Consider the following 18,300-nt stretch of genomic DNA (forward strand, 5'->3'; position numbering starts at 1 on the left):
AAACGACGTCAAATGCCACAACAGAAGTAGGACAACCAGTGAATAAAAAAAATTGTATCATATCATCCATTTACAAATATTGACCAATCACTAAATGGGAAATGTGGACCAATCAAAACCCTCCCACAAAATAATCATATTTTTATACTCCTTAAAAATATGCTCAATAGATAATTTGAAAATAATTTACCATTAGTTTGTTTACCTTTTTGCTGGAAATTATGTCACATATAAACTATAGTTCAAATACATCAGAATCAGATTTGAATGAAATATCATTTTCATTAATTGATTCAAATGAAGAACAAGAAATTAGCTATGAAGAAGTAGAAGAATTAAAAAATGATATGATATTCGAGAAAGAACGAAGAGAATTGTTGAAAAATACACGAACAGTAGTAACCACATCAGGATCTTTATGCTCATTACCTTTTTCAACTCCTATGGCGATAACATCATCACCACCACCACCACCACCCATGTCATCATTATCACCACAGAAACAATTGCCACTGACTAGTAGTCACTTGACTTCAAATAGTGAAACGAATAGAAAATGTTTGGCTACAACAAAACATGATCGTCGAATGGCTAAACAAATGACGGAAAGAAAACGACGTGATCGTATCAACGCGTTATTAGATAATTTGAGGACACTTATCTTGAAATTATTACATAAAAATGTAAGTTCTGATCCATTACTTACTTCTATTAGTAATAATAGTAGTACTATTTTCAATTTTTCTACGGACTGAATTTCACTATATCAGATTTTTATCTTGGTTAAACCAACTAGTTATTAGCTATAATATGTTCACTTTTAATGATGTCAGAGATTAAAATTTAAACAATCGTCTCCATACTTAACTCTTAATTTATGTGAAACCGTTTGATTTAAACGTCATTCCCAACTCTGACCAAAATGATATAAATAATCATGTTTTCTTAAACAAAGATAATATTTGGCATGACGGTTGGCTAAAACACTCGATAACTGAAATGGAAATAGTACCTGACAAACAGAAATACACAAGACCAGCATAAGGTACCTTGTCATTAGCATTCGTCAACAGAGGTGGCGAGTGGATATGCTGTGAGTTCTAGGCCAACACCTATTCCAAGCTTGAACGTTAGTTGTTACAGTAGTGGACTGAATAAAAGCAGAAGAAAGGTAGATCAATTGATACCACTAGTCCATTAAGCTATTCACCGACAGTTTGAACCCTGTCGGTAATTACAGAATTATGGGTTTGGTTCAACTCAATAGTTGTGATTTATAGCTGGAGAAATTGGATGATCTGATCGAAAATTCAGTCTCAACTTTATAGTCATAGTCATTCACTATGTTCCTGAAAGTTCTGAGTCTAGTGTTCGCATAATTCATTTTTGTTTGTTCCTTCTCATGTACTTTATTTCTTGTGTTTAGTTTATTATTGGAGTTGATATTAAATTCCCCACTGATTCTCATTTCTTGCCATTTTTGTCAAACATTTGGTTCATTGAACTGACACGTATTCCTAACAGGTCCTATGTTGTCTATGATTAAATAACCTATATATATATATATATATATATATATATATATATATATATATATATATATATATATATATACAATATTCGTTAAATCTGATTCCTTAAAATGAATTAAGATTATACTTAAACTACCACTGACTTCATTGTCTTCCTCTAGCTTGAATCGTTAAATTAAATGGCTTTTTTTCGTAGCTTAACGTGGAATAAAAGTGTCTGATCAATGATGGGAATCCTCAGTATAATAGCTCAATTCTCACTAGATAACTAAGCCTTCTTTGCTAATCCATCTCAATGTAACTTAATCAGGTAAAATAATTCCCTATGGTACTGAGTGATTTTCACTTTAGACAGAAAGTCATTCGAAATTATAACTGTGGGTCAATAAAGTCAACGTACTCACCCGGTATTTTAATAATATCTAACTCGATCCTGAGTAAGGTGTTGTTTAGGAAATTGAGAAAACGAAAGGGGAATGTCTAGCGCTTAAAGCGTGCTTGAGGGTACGGAAGATCCATTTAGGGGAATTGGTAAGCCCTATTTCCAAATCACTAGTGCATATGTACTCCAGGATCCTGAGAGAACAACTGGTTTGTGAACCTGTTGTTCATCACTGACTACCATCAGGCCGCATCTAACATCGCTCCACTACCTTATGGATTAAAACTTTAAACCAAAACCTAGGTTAGTGGCTCCCTAAGAAAACCACCTCTTTCGGTTTGGACATCCGGGCAGTATCCCAGCCGTCGTACACATAGAATAATTTTTGTGGCACGTATATGTTTGGGTGCCCATTTATACCATTGTTCATGTGTTTAAATTAAATAAATATCCATGTATTATTGATGTTATGTAAAAGAACTTTGAAAGCTTCTTGACTAAACCATCCACTCCAGAGGACACAACACCTTTAAAATTTATATCATAAACTACAAATATTCATCATGAAATTAATGCAAGAAAGATATGCAACATTACAAAATTTTCAAGAGTTTTTTTCCAATTAAAATTCAGTTTATAGTTATAGTACAAAAAAATGAATACATAATTTCTTTCAGAGAAAGATTTAAAAAACTGCTTCTTTCTATACATAATTGAATATATTTATTCAATGTTAAGTATGTCCAAAGATCTATATTTGATTAAACGAATAGTGACAAGATATATTCATATCTTTACTTAGACATACCTAAATAGGGCTGAACTAATAAATTTTGACATAAAGGGGGTGTTTTTTTCTTTACTATTGATTTATTTTTATTTAAAAAAATAAGAAACGTCAAAGCAACTACAACAACATATATAAAAAAAACAATAATGAAACATTCATTCATCACATTATATTATTTATATATTTTAAGTATTTAAAAAGAAAAAAAAACTGACAAAAGACGTTAAAATTACAAATAGATAAATACTTTTTTTGTTTATAACAAAACAGAATAGAAGAAATATACATAATGCACGTGTATAGTTATCTTTAATTTTTTTACCAAAAAAAAAAAACAAAAAACAAATAGAGACAAGGAAATTAGTATCATTAAAATGAAACTTAATATCAATAGACAATTTACTTAGGATGATATTCTTCTTTTTTTAAAAAAAAAAAATAAAGAGGAACTACTTGTTTTCCGTATTATTATTATTATTCATATACATGAAAAGATAAATATAAGAAATAGTTAATTATTATATCTAACCAATAAAATATGATAATTATTGATTGATCTATGTAAAAATTTAAAAATATATAACACCTGTAATATTTAAATAGATCAATAATTCTCTAGTATATATACACCACCTAATTCTCTCCCTCCCTCTATCTATCTATCGATTTATATATATATCCTCTTTAGTAAGATAATTAAATATCTCAAACATACACAGGTGTTATATTTTTAAATTTTTAAATGGATCAATAATTCTCTAGCACATACGCACCACCTAATTCTCTCCCTCCCTCTCTCTGCATATATATATATATATACTCTTGAGATAGATTATTGATTAATGATCATTAAGTATTGTTATATATATAAATAACGAAAAATAATTGATACAGAGTGGGTTTTTTTAAAACAACGAGAGAAACTTATTATTCTCCTTTAATATAAAATTACCTATTTGACAATATAATACTTATAAGAGTATTTATCAGTTAAAACATAATTATCCTCTATGGTGGTCTACAGCTTCAATTGAATCATGATCTCAACCATAATCACAAAACCCCCCTTCTGATAATGATCATATGCTCACTAGTGACTGGCTCCATGAGGTATTTCCTGCAGTTCTACCAGGTCTGTTGTGAGATATCAACTCACTGAAGACATTGGTGAATGGTTGCTCAATTTCGTGGGTTGGTTGAAGTTAGACATTAACACTGTTGGATGCCGGCCGGCTCAGTGGTTTATCAGTTAAGTGCTCGTGCGCGAGACCGATAGGTCCTGGGTTGGAGTCTCGAGAGGCGAGATCGTGGGTGCGCACTGCTGAGGAGTCCCACAATAGGACGAAACGGCTGTTCAGTGCTTCCAGGTTTTCCATGGTGGTATAACTTCAATTGACTCATGATCTCAACTATATAAAATTACTAAATTCTCCACAAAACCCCCTCCTAATAAAAAAGATTATATCGTTATGATTATGTGGTACATAAAGAGAAGTAACTTGTAAAGTAGTTGTTAAGTTTAAAAAATCTATCTTTACATAAATTAACAATTAAATGGTGATTATTATAATTCAGCCAATATTCTATTAAAATCGATATTATTGTCAGTAAAAAATAATGTACGACTTGAAACGAATATGTATATTGATCCAAGTTTTCATTATTACATCAATGATACAATGTAAATTAATATGATGTTTATAAAAGAAGTTGGATAGTTATTGATTTTGGAACAGATTATACGTGCAGGATATGATTACTAAAAAAGGGGGGGATTGATTAATTTTAAAAGTTTTCACATTATACTACAAATGAAATTCACCAATCTCCACAAACGCCGTTTAATAATAATAATAATAATTATGTACTTACTAATTTCTAAAGGTCTAGTGAGAAGTTTTGACCAGCGCAGTTCAACCATGTCAGTTGTGAGGCAGTTGTCAATACCAGATCAATGCTGTTGGGTACAAAATTTAGTATTATAATATACCATGAAATTCTGTGAATAATTGGGATTCATTAATTCATAACAACAGTTTAAAATACATATATCAATGACCCCGTAAAAAACAAAAATAAATTTGAGTAACTTGGAAAGATGACTATTAACATTTCATCCCCCATCCCACATATAAACATATCGTCACCTCAAACAATTTAAGCTTTATCATTTTATTCTCTTTATCATTAAACACCATACTACTATAGCAGGGAACAGCTTTTGTTCAATGATTTTGAGTGTTCTAACAAAAATTAATAGTTCACGTTGAAACCATAGCAACAATTAAAGTAATTTTCTTGACTAATAAAAGTACACAATGTTATAAGTATACATTTTGGTGTTACATGTTACAACACGTAGACCGGAAGGTAATAATTAAAATTAGAATCCAAATTGGTATCATTTTGATAGTGTAGTAGTGAAGTTAAAAATTGACTAGATCTCTTAATTCTGATCACTGACCAAGAAAAACTGTTAGTGTATTATTGTGTTCGCCAAGTTAGGTGGTCTAATTGCCATTCTGTAGAATATCGTCAGTATCTAATTTTACATGAAACAGAGGTCGATAATATTATCCAGAACGATAGCAGAAACTCTACAATTAAACTATTGTTATACCCCTGTCATCTATTAATTGTACTTGAAAAACGAGGAATCACTACAATTCCCACGACGTGAAGTAAGAACATGAAAAACTTGCACAAGTGAAGATTTATTCAGCCCGAAAACACGATAACGACCCTAGTCGAAAATACACTCATTTATAATTCATTTTGTATCATTGGTTTGAATCTTCCCATTGATGTTTAGGAGTACAATCGACCAGTCTCTTATTGGCTTATGTGCATCCTGTACGGATTGCCTTGACATTGCCTTAAGTCATAAGCATTATAACTAAGGATGGATAGTGGCTAGCAGTGGAATCCAGGACTCGTGTTTCGTCCCATTTGGGACTTGTGAGCTGGATGTACCTGAATCTCAGAGTTGATGCACACTCCACCTAATTATTAATTAGGAAATAGTCACATATATGAAATTACAACAAAGTCTCATGTTACATTTCATGTTGAATATAATTGAAGTTAATTCAATAGAAACAATATCTTAATCTTGAATAAACATCAAACTCAAATAAATCAATGTTATAATGAGTAAACTAGCACACTGAAATTAAAACAAACATTACACTGAGTAATCAACAAACTGAGTTAGAAACTGAAGTAATGTTAAACAAACAGTTACAATGAGTTTAAAATGTAATGTGGTTTTTTCATGAGGTCATATCATGATGTCGTTCAGAAGGACGATGAAAGCTCCACGGCCAAACCATTCAGCTCAGAGAACAAACCTACATCAAAATCACCCACCTGAGCTACAAATCTTCTCCATCTCAAGGTCATATCAAACATCTAGCTTAGAGAATGAAAGAAATCATCGAAAGCATCCATCTGAGCTCTAATTCTCTATCACATGAAATAGTCTGTGTTAACTGTACGCACTAAATTGAATATATTTGTATAGTTTTCTTGTGTTGATAATGAATTAGGTAATTCAATGTGATTTCTGACTATTTTTTATTTTTTCTCCTCAGAATTGGATAGTTTATTTTTTTTCATACAAATAAAGGAAACCTTGTTTGAAGAAGTGACTTTCCCTTAGTCTCAAAGCGTCAGAAAATTTAATTTTTCTATCCATTGGGGATATTACAAATATATCATTTCTATCATGAAACCTTCATAATGTTCAAAAATGGTACTGTATTAAATTATCAAAATACTTTACACTAGTACAGCTTGATCGTTACTACTAAACATTATATTATCAGTGACTGATTAGTGTGTCAGACTTTCAAATTTACATGAAGTCAATCGTGATCTAAAGAGCCTGTTGGTAATGTATGTTTGTGATTGTGACTCTGAGAGACTTAAGTTCAGATTTTTGGTGGAATACTTTGGAAGAGTGTAAAGGCGCTTGATAATTGAGACTGCATCTGTGGTATTCAAAGCATAGATCTAAATAATTTAGTTATAATGACGATAAGAAATACCAAACATTAAGAGTGTCTTGCGGAAAGGCGGAACAAAAAGGAATGCATTAAGAAATGTTGTAACACAAGATTTAGGGAAAGCTAAAAAATGAATTAACCTGAGACACATCAAAACATCTCCAACCACTGATCGCGGTTGGTGCACAAACCCTAATTAGATATTCCGCATCTACCAACAGCTAGTCCCTTCATAGACTGACGCCACGTTTGAGATTAACCGCCTCTAGCTTTATTCCAATTTACAAACCCTCTGTCCAGATAAGTGGTGGTTAAGCATACTTAACACATGTTTTAGCCACCCCAGTTAGTGAAGGTTCCCTATTTCATCAATCATTTCGTCATATTTACCTAATGCCTTATGGTCACTCAATGGTCTCTACATACACGACTACTGCTTCGAAGACACTTATTGTCAAAATTCGTTAGTTAACACATGTCTTCTAATTTCGTAGACCATAATATTACATACAGATTAATACTTAGAGAACTTCTTAGCAGTAAATCCAGTTTCTGGTTGGTAGATGAATGTCTCTACGCCACAAGTAATGTCAGTTTGTAAATGCCAATCTATGATATATATATATATATATATCAATTTACTAATTAAATCACCAATTATCTATTTATTTATACATTTTAGCCACGTCATCATCGGAAATTAGAGAAAGCTGATATTCTAGAACTGGTTGTTTCGTTTCTTAAAAAAGAATTAAATCAAAATCGTTTTAAGACAACATCGTCTTATTCCCAGCAACAAAATCAAAATAACTGTAGATCAATTTATTCATTGCAAAATTTAAATTTTCCTTCAGGAATTGAATCGTCATCAGCATCTATAGTTTATCCTGATAATCGTAATAATAATTATTATCCACATCCTTTATTAACATCAATTCCACAATCAAATCCCCAAGCAACAACCAATTATTATATTATGAAAAATAATGATAATGGTTCATCGAACATCAATAATTATCCTATTTATGATCATACTGAACAGAATACTAAAAGTGTTTATCCAACAATATCATATCAGTCATCGTATAAACATCAACACCAATCATTACCGTCACCTCACTATTCCCAATTATTAAGTTATCAACCAATCGTATTTACATCAACAGATGATATGAATAAAGAAAATCAACTGATAACTGGTGCTGAAAATCTGAAAAACAACATGAATACACCAATAACAAAAGATTTACATTATTATCCGACTTGTAATTATGACGATTACACATTTGAAAAAGATGCAGTCCGTCAACCATTGAACATATTGAATAAAGCTAATAACTTCATTGGCCAAAACATATGCTATCAATCAGATCCTAAATTAATCAATCAAACATGTCACCACCACCAACGGCAACAAATTCAACCGACTACACATTTGAAAATGTATCCAGATATATTAAATAGTCATTTAAATTATAAACTATTGACAGTCAAAGATGAAGATTATTCAAAATCGTACCCATACAATAATTATGATGGTGGTAGCCAATCATTCCGTAGCGTTATTATTCACGAAAAGAACAATACTATTGATAATAGTAGTTCAGTTTTCACCTATGGCAATGAAAGAATATGTTCAAAGGAATCGACAAGTTTTGAAAGACTGTGGAGACCATATGTTTGAATTTTAGCCCGTTTCATTCATATTTATGGAACGTGATTGTAAGCCATCAATTTATTTGTAATTAATCATTTATTTACTAATTTCTCTATTATTAGTTTAAAATAGCTAATAAATAGAATACCAACGATTTATTTTATATATCATTTTATTACACGTCATGCACTGTTCCATTTTCTTCCCTATTTTGCATGAGCTACTGAAAACTTTTTAAGTAGTGTAAATTCACTTTTAAAAATATACGTGTGTACATATAAGTAATTTGTTTCTGTATTTGGTTTTCATAAGTAGCGCGTAAAGATTGTGTGAAATATTTACGGTAAATAATTAACATATACATGAAAGTCAGTCATACCTACGTTTTTTAGAGAATGCTGACTACAGGAAATACTGAATACTATTACTGCGTAAACAAAGTCGTTTTTACATTATTTTGTACATTTCACGTTATAAAGTAATGTAAAAGCATATTTATGAAGATCATATGACGTTCATATTTACTTCAGATAAATATGGATGAAAGCTCAGTTCGCATCATCAGTTTTTATGAACTACAACACATCTAATTAACAATAAACTCCCGCATAACTACCGAATCTCGTAGATAGAAATACTGACTTTGTAATTTGTAACAAGGACCAACTGTTGCTGGGAAATCATTGGGAAGGATAACTATACAGAACTGGGGTTTTCCGGTTTATTTATTTGAACGCGTAAATTGTGGTACAAAGGGGCACCGGCTACATATGCGCTACACAAGGCACTTGATTTGTGTGTGGGCTGTGATATTGCCCAGGTCCCAGACCGAAGCAGGTGGCTTTCTTAGGGGACCACACCCCGAGCCTTCAACCTAAAGGTCTGATCCACAAGACAGTGGGGCAACGTTAAGAGATGCAGTCCTATGTTAACTGGTGACCAACAATATGTTCATAATCCATTTGTTCCCTCAGGATCCTGGAACCCATATGCACCATTGGCTTGGAATTATAGTTTCCCAACTCCCCTAGGTGGATCCTCTATATCCACTAAACCGGTTAAAGTACAGGACATTAGCTTTTCGTCCTTTCAATTTCGCAAGCAATACCCCTGCCGCGAGAAGTATCTCCATAGCAATGGCTGTATACTCGTGGTCATGTGAGAATATTTGGAGATGGAGAGCGAACTCACCACCCTTGGCCGTACCAGGGTATTTAGGGGAGGAATTTTCTGGCAGTATTCGTCGTACAACTTAGTGGCTTAAGATGACATCAGATATAGCTCAAAGTAAAAGCTAGTAGTAACCCTACAGTACTTCCTATTACACAGCGGATCAATATAACAGGATTGGTCAAAATATCGATGTATAGGCATTCAGTGGCTCACTACAATCAATAAACGATACAGTATGACTGTCACCCAGTATGTAATTACCTAATACTGGATGTAGTTTAACTTTGTCGATTACAGCTATTCGCTTGGTTTACTACAGTCTATAGTAAGATAACCCGTGCCGACATGAATTATTGAATGTTTAAACTATTGCTGTTAGTAAGTTCCTGACCCATACTTCATTTGAGACGACTTATTTGTAAGTAATTTTAAGTGATAATGCTAATGCAACTGTGACGTGAAGTATACTTTTCATTAGTTTTTATTTTTTGTTTGACAACCAAACATAGTATTGTATAGATGGACACTTAAAAGTAACACTCTTCGTGAGGCTGGTATACAATTATCCTTAAAATCAACAACAAATGCAAATCGAAGCAACACAAAGCGGCAATTTGTACGTGAGATATTTAGGAATCGTGCACCAACTAGAGGGAATCTTAAGCTTGGAAGAATAGATCAATCCTGGATAGATTGGAGCTTGTCTTTTAGGATCTCTACTGAAGTTCACTACTAAATGTTATGTTCAGTGCATCCCCTACACAGAAGTCTTACCTTCCATATAGTCCTCAGAGAAGGACGTGATCTACTCAGCTTTTCCACGCATACCTACAAAATAATCGTTAACTGTGCAGTGAACCGTTTAGCCTGGTGATTTGATTTCAAGTTTTTATTAATGAATATGATAGGATAAACACAAATAATAAGTATTTGCTTGAGTCTACTAAGTTTGTTGTTGATTGTATTATTAAGGTATATTCATCTGGCCTTCGAGGAGGAAGAAAAAGTCAAGTTCATCTTACTACTTACTAACACCCAACCTTGGTAAAATGTATATTTTATGCTCCAAATTGATTTTATTTGCACCGGTAAATGTAGTCATTGGGAGTGAAACTCCGAGTTTACATATGATGCGGTTATGAAATTAAATGATTGATGAAAGAAAATGAACTTCATTATGATAGCACTTAGTCGATTATTTTCATCACAAATGATGAAAATATGTTTGTCTTAAATATACTTTATCGATTGTTGATGAAAGCATTTTGCCTTCCAGATTAACTATGAAAGAGAACACAGTGTAAATACAATTACACCCTGACCTGTTCACAATTATATGTTTATCTTCAGTTATAAGTGCATCTTGAGAGTAGTTCTTTCAAAGTCCTCCTAGAATATGGATGTCGAGGTCTTTATTTCTGATCTTATAATTATTACGTAATTTATTCATTAAGTACGGGTTTATGTAACCGTATTTGAGCCGTTCTGTTTGTGTGAGAGATAATCAAACTATGAGATCATTGCATAAGACAGATACGGTAGAATCACACTATACCTCTGAGGAGAACACCTCTAAAGCAATGTCTAATGATAACATTATTTTCTATAATACCTTAAAGTTAGTTGTTGAATCAACAAAATCAAAAGACTGAAGATTTGAGATGACTGAATTTTGTAGACCATATCATGGGTTGACTGTAGTAGAATGTTTACTGGAAAGCAGGAATCACTGGATGGCTGTTTCGTCCCAAAAAGGACCTTTTAGTGGCAATGCTCATTCAAGACCCGTTCGGACACAGGATCTTCGGGTTCAGAAATCAAATGATCTGGGTGCAAGTAGAATATTGGTTATAGAACAAGAAATGATGGTAACTGTTGTGACAGAAAGATAGAATACCCACTTGTTGTGGATTGTATCGTATCGTTGGAATGCAGATGCATTCAACTAACAAGTCCCAAACAAAACGAGACGTAAGTACAGAACCCCACTGTCAGCTATCATCTAATCTTACGAGCTTACTGTTTCAGGTGCAATTTTTTGCCCTGTCATCTATAAATAATTATTCACGGTTAAATACAACTTTATGATAACTAAGTTATCCGCGTATTTTTTTCTGGTTAAAACAAAACAAATAGATTGTTTTTTATTTAAAATCAAGCCAACTTGATGCTTCGTAATTTTATTGAATCTGATAAGCTACTTATTGCCATAATAAGTAGAACATTTGAATAGAACGGAAAAGTGTTCGATAAACTTTTTGTCTGAGAAATTTACTTGATATAGAGTTTTGCGAGATGATTTAGAGCTTAAAAACAGTACTGGTATAGGATTAACTTTTTAAAAAAAAGCTAGAGGTGGCCAAAGAAGACGTCGTGTTGGTCGAGGAGATCAGTGACTGTTGGTCTGAGCCATGTTAGTATATGCAGACTATTTAGTTGGGGTCCGCGGGATAACCGCGATAAGTATTTGTAGACGAAGATGAATTCACTCATCTTTTTGTCAATACTGTATTTCAACTTTTTTTATACATACTGTTTTACTCTGTTTTCACTAACTTTATTCTCAACACCCAGTCTGGTTTTGTTGTTATTCCCACTACATTATGTCAATCGCTTCAGCTGTACATCGTTATCTTGCCGTGTTGATGTAGTATGATAACTTGGCCCATAACATAACCGTATCAGGTTCTACTTTGATGACAGCTGATCGTTTATCACGAAAGAAAGATCACATCTTCCACTGAAACAAGGAATAAACTTATGGTTTACTTTAATTATTGTTTGATTTTGAAAAAAATTCTATCAATCGGAGAAAGTAATACACACAATCATGGTCACTTTGTAAAAAAGAGAAACAGTTCGGGATTGTAGTGTTTACAGTATGAAAGAGATTTAAAGGTGATTCACAGTAATCTCGTCATCTTTTAATATTAATCAGTAGTTGTACGTATTTTACTGAAGATGACAATTAATAGAGAGAAATAAGACTCGTCATTGGTAAATGGTATTTACGTATTGACAAGAATTTATTCATTATTTTTACTTTCTGAACTAAATTAGCAAGTAAATGGCTTTCTTACGTTATGTACATTTCAACATCAGTATTAATAATGTATAGGTTTTACTGTGTGACAAGTAATTGATTAGTTTTGTCCAACTTCGAATGATTTGATTATATTCATTAACTTTCCTTTATATCCCCAAATGCCCTGGTACGGCCGAGAGTGGGGAGAGTCCGCTCTCCCTCTCGAAATGCTCTCATATGGCCACGCGTATATAGCCTCTGTCAGGGAAGTCCTACTCACTGCCTTCTTACACCAGGGGTGTTGTTTATGAAATTGAGAGGACGAAATGCGAATGTCCAGCGCTTTAACCGGGTTGACGGACACGGAAAGTCCACTTAGGGGAGTTGGAAAACCATGATTCCAAACCAATGGTGCATATGGGCTCCAGGATCCTGAAAGAACAAATGGCGTATGAACCTATCGTTGGTCACCTGCTACCATGGGACTGCATCTCCTCACGATGCTCCACTGCCTTGTGGACTAGACCCTCAGGTCAAAGGCTCGGGGTGTGGCCCTCTAAGAAAACCACCTGCTTCAATTTGGGCACCTAGGTAGTATCACAGTCCTCACACAAATCGAATGAGATTTGTGAGGCACATATTTATCTGGTGCTTCCTTGTACCGATATTTATGTGCTTAAATAAATAACTTTTCTTTACATCTTTGTCTTCAATTCTTGACTACTCATTGTCAAAAAAAGTAGATGAATTAACAATGTTTGAGTTATTAGGCATTTCGAAAACTTGTTGATGTCGAGAAGTCAGCTATGATATAAAGAAAATTCTGTCAATGAAAAACACTTTCACTTACAACATAAAGAATCTTTTAATACATGCTTCTAAGTTAACTTACAATTTTTGCAGCCATACAGTTATCTATAGAAGAATATTGTAATCAATGGTTCGGAACATTGGGTCACATGTTTCAGAATTATTCATAATAATAATAATACAAATACATCCAATCTTAGTCTTCCCATAGACCTGCAATTTAAAATTACCTTATGCATTTTTTTCTTGGATCATATTGTCTATGGTGTTATATCTCGAACTTGTATTTTTAGTATGTCGCGTATACTTGAGCACTCGAACGCTAGAACCCTCCCAAGTCTCAAAATGAGAAGACTAGTAAGTAGGAGTGTTGTTCCAAACAGCGTCAAATATAGTACAAAAATCTCATGTATTTATAGTTTTTTGGCTGAAAGTGAATCATCATTTCGGACAGCCAATTGGGGGTTTTTCTTATTCATCCAATAGGGAAGCTACACGTCGACATTCTAGAATGTTCCCCTAACGGTGATTGGATGGAATGTCTTTGGCTCTTTTTGGGCTTCTTGAGTTTTCCAACGAGCCATCCTTACATATGGATAATTTTTTTTCCTATAACTGACACTGTTACTACATCAACTACGCTAATAATTTTGTCTTACTATACTGATTTGTTATGGAAACTTGAACTAATCCATGGATGTGGCACGTTCCATATTGTTTATAATAAATATTCAGTCATTATAGGTGAACATGATCGGATAGAGTTTAAGATTTTAAGTCTGGTCTGACATAAATTCCCAAGGTACCTCCATCATCAACTCGCAACAATCACAGAGCTATTTAAAAACTAAAATGCAGTTTGATCCTAGTAGTATAAACCATTTTGACTAATATGAAAATAAATCTATCTTTTAGCTTTCACGCATAAATGTCACAGAAAATTGTCTTTCAAGGTATACCAGGAGGAATCCGCGACTAAACTTTATGAGATGAAGTAATCTTTGTGCGCTTCTTATAAAGACCATCTTATGTGGATGTAAATAGTCGACAGGGAACCCTGGTTATATGACAGCTGGGGCTAATCAGGAAGATGTACCTGGAGTCTCGAGGGAACTGATGCTCCCTGCAAGATTCAGGGAGCGACCTAATTACCTTATTGGTAGCACTGTAGTGAAAAAGAACACGATTGGGGACAATCGAATGTATTTGACACGAAAATTACAGACTATCTCACTAAAATCTGACAATACAGTAAACAGTTAATTTGCAAACTAACAATCAATTGTCTCAATCTTGACTGTTCCTTCTGCAAATATCAGTTCATCTTCTCTGATTTCATTGTTCATACATTTTCATACCGTTCCGGTTTTTTCTTTATCAATCTTCTAGTGAAATACATTCTATGTCTGACCATCAACATATACTACTTGGGTGGATATCAGTAACCCACACTACAGCACCTCAACATTTGAAACCGTGACGCAGGTTCCTATCCTACAGGGAGCATCAGTTCCTTTAAAATTACACGTGTACTTTACTAACAAGTGCTAAACAGTGCGAAAACTAGGTTCAGGGTTTCCTGTCAACTACCTCCGACCACCCCCTAACGTCTCAACACAGTGTACGCGAAATCGAGTCACTTAGACCAAATTTCAACCCTATTGATAAAATTCCCCAGTGCTGAAGGACATGACATTGGTCACTACTCAGTAGTTACTCAATTGTTAAGACCTTAACAAAGTATGGCAGAGAAATTCTTATTGGACTAAGCTGATACTTCGTTACAATGAATCTCGCATAAATGTATATAAAGTTTGTAAAAGTAAACACAAAGATATCACTGAGTACTTATTCAATTGTGAATTGATTTAGATTTCGATGAAATGATGGAAAAGGGAAACTATGAAATTATCTTGATAAACCAACGGTTTCATTCGCAATGGGTAACTGGACTGCTGGTTGTAAAATCCTCTGATTATAACTTTTAATACCAATGTACTTGGATTCGTAGAAGTGAGAACCTAAAATACGGACGATTATCCACACAACATTTGAAGTGCAGAAAGGAATCTTTAATAAATAACTTCAGGTGAAGTTGGTGTTTAGAGGGTAAACGTAATTCCAACGATTGTTAGTTCAATTTTATCAAAGCCAACATTGGAATGCTTACATTTACAGACTTAACCTAAAGTATCTTGAAATGATAAGCTGCACATTCTCTTAGCTGAAAAACCATGAGGTTACCTGCTACAAGCATAATTGAACTATTATGATTTCAAGAATTGTAATTAGAAGTCTTATGGATTAATAGAGACGCAATGAACGGACTGGCTGACCAGTCATACGCAATACTATGACATAACCCAGTTATAATTGTTCACTAGGCTGAATCATTGACCCAACCGCTCCTACCAAACTGACAGCTAGCCAAGAGAATAAGTTTACTTATTATTTATTTAAACACATAAATATTGGTACAAGGAAGCACCAGATAAATATGTGCCTCACAAATCTCATTCGATTTGTGTGAGGACTGTGATACTACCTAGGTGCCCAAACTGAAGCAGGTGGTTTTCTTAGGGGGTCACACCCCGAGCCTTTGACCTGAGGGTCTAGTCCACAAGGCAGTGGAGCATCGTGAGGAGATGTAAATATGGTTAAGTCCTATAGATTATTGGAGAAAATCAGTTTTGTAAGCCACCCACCCTATAACTAATTAAGATCTATCTGTGAGGCCTAATTATTGCTTATCATACCAACCATTATTAGAATATTGGGGCTCGAGACAAACACAATGAACTATGGTGACCAAACCCAGTTAACGAAACTGATACATCGTAGAATGTATAAGTATTTAAACCACAGACGAAAGCAGAACAATGTGTTTTGATGAAGTTTTTGTTAAGGAAGAGTAAAAATTTATTTTAATAGGTACTGATTGTTGAATAGTTGCCTATTTTAAGATGTCCACTAATATGACGTTCTATGTTTTCATTGTTTACTACGTTATCTGATAGTCGACGAAGTCCTACTACAATCACAGAAAACTCACTTGGATTTTATGAAGTTGAAGTACCTTTGTGGAAAGACATCTGTTAGTCTACGAGTATTACTTTTATTCTTTTGTATCTGATCTTGCTCATTTTCGCTATAAATATGTGGATACAATGTGCAAAAGCATAAGATGAATATTTGTGCTAAGTCTTGCATCGTTCTTGAATGACTGCTCGATACAGATCAAATAGAGCAATTTAAGACTGTCGAAATCCTTGCCGTACCTTACAGAACGAAATAAATCCAAACCAGTACAAAAATATGAATTTACGTTTGTTGTTTAAAGAAGTAAATTTTGTGTGAGTTAATTTGAAATTACAACGTAAAATGTGTATTAGACGACAAACGCATATCGTTAATTCTCAGCTAGATTCCTCATCAAGTATTTGTCCATAGGCAATTAGTAAACTATGCGTAAATCGCATCAGGATTCGAAGTTTTGGATAAGAGGTAGATATATGATGTATCTTTGAGAATATCATGAACTATTTTCAGATGAATTAACTCTCACAACTCTAACTACTAGTCCTCTACATAACTCCTAGATCTATCACTTAAGCCTTAACTTAAAGTAATCAGGATCCGATTAACCAAATTACCAGTAATATATATGACAATTGTCTGTTGAGATGTTTTTGTGATCACTAATCGCTGCTGAAAAGCATCAACTTTAAACGGCACTGAATTAGGAGCACTTTGGTGAATTTAGTTTGCAAAATGATATGGTGACTAACCTGATGAGGGACACTAACGAGTCAACAACAATTCATCATCCCACTGAACCATTTTGATGGAATACTGATTGAGAAGCTAGTCAAAAAGCCTGAAATGGCCGCTCGATTGGCAACAAGTATGAAGATCGGTAGATCAATTGACTGAGAATTTTCATCTAAATTTTCACTTATTTATTAAAAGATCAGCAGCCATTCGATGAACTCTACTAGACATCAGTCATAGGACAAAAAGTCTTATAATAACTGTTTGCGAACAAAATAGATTTTCAGTTTTATGGTAAAAACCAACCAAACTTTCAGTTCACTTAATTCAGAAATATGATATACCTAAGAGCTTATAATAGGATATCAAGCCCCCATAAATCAATATTGGTTATTACAGCCTGAAGTTAGTCATACCAAATCGATATCGACCCCTAAAAGGTGACAAATAGTTTAGATAACCGTATTCTTAAACCCAAAGGAGATACTTGATTTCTAGGATATATAGGTTATGTGAAAGTACGTTCACTAAGAGAATATGAAACTAACATAGTATATCGAAGAAATACGTGGAATCCTGTTGTTATGTTAAAAGTTCAAGTTTACCGTAACCAGTGGGGTTTAACTACAGACCTCCTCTTTGTTTAGCATCACTTTCAACTCAACATAGAACATCAACTCTATTCATTCTAACGAGGTATGGCAACTTGGACCGATGCATATATGTGCCTGGTCCTACGTTGTAGCTGACTGACTGAATTCTATTTATTAATTTCAATACACCAGTAAAATTCCTGATAGAACAAATGGTGAGGCAGTTTTGTTGCATGAAAACGCTATTTTAAGGTGTTTAGTTCGTCGGTTACAACTAGTCTCTTGTCTATTCCAAACGAGTCCAGTGAACACTTAGTTTAAGTCGTATTGAGAACAATAAGTTAACAATTTTTCCAAAAGTGACCTCTAATTTACACTGCAAGTAAAAACTTGGGTTGTTTCGTTTGGGAAAGTGCTTGAAATCAAAAATGATTTCACATGAGAATAAAATTAATATAACACTTGAATATGATCATACTGAGCACTTCTATAACAATTCTTAAAGATTCTAGGTATTCTGAGACTTCAGTATTAGCAGGAAACTTAAAGGGTTAATCATA

At 33.7% G+C, this 18,300-nt stretch overlaps 1 protein-coding gene across 1 annotated transcript; it reads left to right on the plus strand.

The window, feature by feature from the left end:
• Positions 1-221: 221 nt before the first annotated feature.
• Smp_024860 (basic helix-loop-helix transcription factor,hes-related) lies at positions 222-8,395 on the plus strand (the record flags this gene model as incomplete). Its single annotated transcript, XM_018798247.1, has 3 exons — positions 222-398; positions 501-683; positions 7,394-8,395. 3 exons carry the CDS (start codon positions 222-224, stop codon positions 8,393-8,395), a joined length of 1,362 nt encoding a protein of 453 aa, XP_018653208.1.
• Between the last annotated feature and the right edge of the window lie 9,905 nt (positions 8,396-18,300).

The sequence above is a fragment of the Schistosoma mansoni genome, chromosome 6 (genome assembly GCF_000237925.1).
Source record: "Schistosoma mansoni strain Puerto Rico chromosome 6, complete genome".
Classification (NCBI taxonomy): Eukaryota; Metazoa; Platyhelminthes; class Trematoda; order Strigeidida; family Schistosomatidae; genus Schistosoma; species Schistosoma mansoni.